Consider the following 6,014-nt stretch of genomic DNA (forward strand, 5'->3'; position numbering starts at 1 on the left):
TCCCCTTCAGCCTGTAACTTTCCAATCTGAAATCTTCCAGCTCCCATTTTTCTGTGCTGCTCTGTGTCATTATCAGGGTGGTTTAGCAGCAGCTGGTGGATCTGTTCTGCTCACTTTGCAGCTGGGCCTTTACTAGGGCAGTCTCCTGGTGAAAAATAAGTCTGCTAATCCCTAATTCCCTCGGTTTGTCTGTGCTGTCTCTGCCCATCCTGTTGGAATTCAGCTGCATCACTCAGCAGAAAGCGGGAGGGACTGGTGGGTGGATGGGCTGAGGGATGGATGTGGAGCTGAGATTAGGTTAGGTACCAGGGAGGAATTGTTCCCTGGGAGGTGCTGAGGCTCTGGCACAGGTTTTCCAGAGAAGCTGTGGCTGCTCCATCCCTGGGAGTGTTCCAGGCCAGGCTGGATGGGGCTTGGAGCAGTCTGAGCTAGTGGAAGGTGTCCCCATGACATGGGGTGGAATTTAACCCAAACCCTCTCTGGGGCAAGTGCAGTAATCTCTTGTGTTTGTCACCACGCTGAAGTCTCTAATGCTTAGAAAGGAGAGGTTTTCCCTCCCCCCACAGCTAGTCGAAGTTTCAGGAAGTCACCAGTGGTGACTGCAGCAGCTCCGGATGCTGAATTTTGTGTCTAGTTGGTACTTTTTAGTGCTAGTCGAGAAAACAATGGTTTTCACAAAATATTTGAATAGATGGGAGAGCTAAGGAATATTCACAGCTCCTTACCCAGCAGCTGATCCACATGAGGATAACATACAGCACATACATGTTGCTGACAGCACATCAGAGCCAAGCTGTGACTGAACAGGCTCAGTGCTAAATATAGAGCCCACACTACTCTGGTTTGGAAAGTGTGGCTGAGCCATCACTCTGTGTGTTCCCCTCCTCCCCCCTGCCGCAGGGAGCATGAGGTGCACCTCACTGTGTGGTGCTTTCTGGGGTTATTTTTGGTTTAAATCCAGTGGGTTTTTCTGGGGTAGGATGTGTCCTGGTTTTAAGGTGAGGAGCAGGTTTGCTGCTGCCTCTGCTGCCCTGTCACTTAGGACACTAAGTGGGTGTAAGGTGGTGTTTTCTGCTTAAATTCTGTGTAATCTGAGCAGAGGAATGAGCTGGATTTAACAGCACAGCCAGTGTCGTTCCAGCAGGCAGAGGTGCTTTGTGATGTTGGCAGAGGCAAGAAAGGGAGGTGGCACTTTGCAGGTGCTTTCAGCACAGAACACCTAAACACTTCTAAAAACAATTCCCAGTGCTACAGAGAGCAAATCTGGCTTAGAGTCCTAAACTTTCGGGGGGTCTGGATGGTCTATTGCATCTACACATGCTGAAGATGCAATCACAGAATCTCCTGAGTTGGAAGGGTCCCATAAGGATCATCCTGCCCTACACCCCAACAATCCCACCCTGTGCCTGAGAGCATTGTGCAAACACTCCTTGACCTCTGACAGGCTTGGGGCCCTGAAAACAGGCACAGAAGTCTTTCCTGGTTTAAAAACTGGATGAATTCTTCTCCAGTAAAATCATTGTTAGCTTCTGAAATGAGTGTGGTAGAATTTCACTGAAGCTTGGCTGGCAGAGAGGTAACATGTTCTAGAAAGTCTTGTGGGAAACTATGACTTGAAAATGCTGTCAGTCTTGCAAGAGATTGAGTCAGAGCAGATGCTCAGGGGTTAGATAAGGCAGATCTGCATCCCAAACACTGCTTTTACACCCTCCCGAGGCATGGAGGGGATTTCCTGCCATTTAGGCTCAGTCTGGAGATCCCTTGTGGGGAGGAGGGACCATCCAGCCTGCGAGGCGTTACCCTTCTTGGAACTGAGCAAATCCTGGCTGGGCTGTGGCTGTGGATTAGAGCTGCCTGATGGGGTGATGCTGGGGAGGGTGTTGGCAGCTGCTCAGCCCATTGTAAACCAGGTTAACCCTGTGGTCACTGTGCCCTCTGGGTATGTCAGACCTTCATTCACCCAGCCCAGTGCTCAGTGCTCAGCTGCCTTTTGTCTCTGCTCTTCTGATTGAATCACAGGATCCCAGGATGGTTTGGGCTGGGAGGGAACTTCAGGATCATCTAGTTCCAGCTTACTGCTATGGGCAGAGACACTTCCCACTAATTCAGATTGCTCCAAGCCCCATCCAGCCTAGCCTGGAACACTCCCAGGGATGGAGCAGCCACAGCTTTTCTGGGCAACCTGTGCCAGAGCCTCAGCACCTCACAGGGAGGAATTTCTTCCCAATATCCCATCTAAATCTCCACTTTTCCAGTGTGAAGCCATTCCCTGTGTCCTGTCCCTCCATGCCTTGTCCCAAGTCCCTCTGCAGCTTTCTTGTAGACATCCTTGGTGTAAGTGATGGATGATTAACTCTGCCCTTGCTGTGGCATCCATCTCCAGTAAATACTAACATTTCCACCAAACCAGGTCAGCACTGGTTAAAATGAGCAGACACTTCACACAGGGAAATACTCCAGAGGGGAGGACTGAAACTCCTGAAGGTGTTTCGAAAATGGCCTTGGAGAGGGCTGGGAGTGCTGCAGGCAGCAGATTCCATTGCCTGGTTTGGTGGGAATGTGGCCTCATCCACATTGCCCATGCAGCCAGAAGGTGCAGCAGGACTCTGGATAATGTGTCTTGTGGGTTTCACTTGCAGTTTGAAGCAATCAGTTCCTCCTTATCCAGGGTATTTCTCTTAGTTGATTTGAAACTTGTAATTACCCTGGGACTTTTTTTTTTTCTTTGTTTTATTTTTAGGCAAGTGCATTTGCTAGCAGATATGCCTAAATCAGGGCAAAGGCATAGGAGGTGCAGATTTTCCTAAGAACTCAGTGCTTACTGCTCTTTCCCATCTCTGCAGCTGGATCTGCCTCAGGACTGAACCTCATTCCCCACGTGCTGCTTCTGCTGTTAGGGCTGGTTTCAGCCCTGAAACAGGTTAATCTCAGCAGAAAACTCTGTGATTTGATTTTTGGAGGAAACATCTGGACATGGCTGTGGCACCCCTGCCCTGTGTGCTCTCACTGGCTCTGAAATGCTACAGGAGGAGGGGGGGGAGATGGGCAAATGGAATGATTTTGTGATTAATTTCTTAATTGGCAGCCATCCAGATGTGGCAAAGGCTTTGTGCAGTGGCACTGGGTTTGTCAGCACTTTGTGCTGATGCTTAGTTTCCACACCATTTCGTGGTTTGCTTTCTTCCTGGGCAACCTTAATATCTCTCCATCAGAGTGGGGATGCTTAGGGTATATTTTCATGGTATTATGGCTTTTAATGTGGAGAGTGGAGTCATGGATTTATCCATTCCTTCCCATCTTTCCCTTCCTTTCTGCCCTGCAGTGCAGCAGGAGAGATTAAAGCTGTTTTGGTGACAGGTGATATTATTTCCTGACTTCTTTATTAGCTTGTTTGAGCCATCCAGGGCAGAAATCAAGTTTGTTGTTGCTCACTGTCCTTTGCAGCACCTCATTGCAGGGGAGAACCTTGGACAAGGTTCCTCTCACTCCTCTCCAAGCAGTGGTTACTGCCAAACCCCAGCAGTGGTGGCTGTGAAACTTGCCCCTGAAGTTTAATTGTGGCCATGTGGTACACACCAGGGCTCAGGTGGATTTTGGGACTGGTGACAGAGACATTTTTAAAGAGGAGGGAGGACAGATGGATTTGCTTTGCTCCAAGACTTGGAAAAGTGGGTCTGGCAGATGTGGACAGGTAGGACTGGAGCTGAGCTAAGCATGGAGTGAAGTGTTTCTGCTTGCGTGGGCAGTTCCTGGGTACTCAGAGCTGTTTGAATATTGCTCTGCAGAGACTTAGCCCTTACAGACATCTGTTATTCCATGGTAATTATTAGCCATGGTGAGATGGTATCGGCCGTGCCATCCAGGCTGTTGCTTTTGATCCGTCTATCAGTTCTGCTGGGATTTTTGTGGCCTTTATAATTAAAATCACACTGAAAATCATCCTCCCTTCCCCTCTGTGTGTTCCCAGGAGGCGAAGGGCAGAGTGGAGATGGGCAGCAGACCGTGCAGCCATCGTCAGCCGCTGGAATTGGCTCCAAGCCCACGTCTCGGACCTGGAATACCGAATCCGGCAGCAAACGGACATTTACAAGCAGATCAGAGCCAACAAGGTGAGGACTGGGATGTGTCTGGGTACCTGTGGTTCTGCTTTGCCTCCTGATGGTTCTTCCCAGTGCAGTGCAGAGTGTGGATGAGAAGGTTGATGCTTTTTTCCCCCTGCATCTCTCCCAAAGCAGATTGAACAGCTGTGACCAACTGCTGCTCTTGGGCTGAGGGTGATTCCTGTCCCTGATTCAGTGTGATAACATGCAGGGAGCAATACCTTGCTTTAAAGTCAGTCTTTGGTACAGAACTGTTGCTCTTGTACATGATTTTCTTCTTTAAACCTTCCCATTCTTTCTGTTTGGGAGTAGCTGAAGATGGGGATAAGGAGCAACTTAACTGGGGAAGGGAGTGGACTGTGGAGGAAGTTAGTTTCAGATGCTATCACATAGCACAGGCTTAAAATTGAGTCTGTGAAAAAAAAAAAGACCCTTTCTAGGTACTGACCTCTCTCTGTGGAAGGAGTTGTGTTTTTCAGACGGTGGGAGAGTGGGGGAGAGCAGAGAAGGGATGAGGAAGGAATTGTTATCAAGGCTTGTTCAGGCATGCACATCTAAATGTCAGGCCTTGGAGGGAGAAATGTCTGGAGCGTGTGGCAAGGAGGCTCATGGTATTGCATCAACTTCGAGATCCTCAGGAATTCAGTCTGGCAAATGCTTTTCCCAAGATGATTGGTGCTCTGGGGGTGGTGGGAGAGGCTTCCAGGGGGCAGAGAGCACAGGCAGGGGAGGGAGGCTGGACTTGCATGCAGCTATGCAGACAAACAGGCTGATTGAGTGAGTGGGGGCTCTAAAGGAGTGGGTGGAGGAGCATGGTTTGTGAGCAGAATCTGTCTGAGATCAGGGCTAAAGGCTGCTGGGAAGTGGGTTGTGTGTCAGATCAATGATTCTGCAGGAAGAAGCATCTTCTGTCTCAAAGCTGGTGGTGCAGCGTGGTTTTGAAGCTCCAAATGCTAAACAGCTGAACATTTCCACGCTAAAAAGTTAAATAATGGAAGAGATTGAAAATCTCCTGCCATGAAGTGGAAGATTTAGGGCTTCCACCAGGTGATGACAACTTGACAGGCTCATGAAATGGCCTGGTAATGCCTGCAGGCATCCCATATGTTTTTATCCCAGGCTGCAGTCTCCAGGACTGAAAGCAGAACGTCACAGTGTCGTGTCACAGTTGCAAAGTACAGCTGAGGTTTTGGCAAGCAGGATGTCAATTCCTTTATTTGTTCAAACAAAAACTCAACCGTGATAACCTGATACAGGAATTGAAGATAAAACATGTTGCTGACAGTGACAGAGGAGTTCAGATGTTGAGATTTTGGGTAGTGGCTGAACAAGAAAAAACAAGAACCACAAGTATCACATACCCCATCTCTGTGATAGGACTTGGAGATCACCTCTTGCACCCTGGTGTGGTTATCTTGGTGTCATCCAGCTCAGGGAGGCCTTGTAAAACATACTCTGTTTTCGTCAGTGAAAAACTCAGACTCCTAAAAGAGCTTGGGACAAGTGTAGGAGACTAGAAAACACCACCATGTTTCAGTCACATGAACTTGTTGGAATGGATTTGGCTTCAAATTGTACAAGGAAAACAGTTAAAGAATTTGGAAACACCTTGTTCTTTTCTCTCAACATCAGCTTATTTGGCCATAAGGAGGTTAAACTGTAGCTGCTGCAGGAATTCAAAGTTCTGGAAGTTTTAAAATTCAAAGAAATCTTTTTTTTTTTTTTTTTTTTTCCTTCCCCCCTTTTTTTTTTTTTTTTTTTTAGGTCAATTACCTTTGTATGTCACAGTTTACACCCCAGTGTACCCTTGGAGAAAAACACATTGCTGTGTCAGATCAAAGCAAGGGAAGGCCCAGGCAGTCAAAAATAACCTCATATTTGGAGGGTTTGCTGCTGCCTGGGTGTCTCAGCAGG

General features: G+C 48.1%; 1 protein-coding gene across 1 annotated transcript in view; it reads left to right on the top strand.

The window, feature by feature from the left end:
* Positions 1-6,014, top strand: part of KANSL1 (KAT8 regulatory NSL complex subunit 1) — a gene marked incomplete at its 3' end in the record, with an annotated part of 71,227 nt that overhangs the window by 44,370 nt on the left and 20,843 nt on the right. The window contains exon 2 of the mRNA XM_009080721.1: positions 3,968-4,109. Within this exon, the coding sequence (XP_009078969.1) occupies positions 3,968-4,109 (142 nt within the window). The remainder of the gene's footprint in view (positions 1-3,967; positions 4,110-6,014) is intronic.

This window comes from Acanthisitta chloris, unplaced genomic scaffold (genome assembly GCF_000695815.1).
Source record: "Acanthisitta chloris isolate BGI_N310 unplaced genomic scaffold, ASM69581v1 scaffold5828, whole genome shotgun sequence".
In the NCBI taxonomy this organism is placed as follows: domain Eukaryota; kingdom Metazoa; phylum Chordata; class Aves; order Passeriformes; family Acanthisittidae; genus Acanthisitta; species Acanthisitta chloris.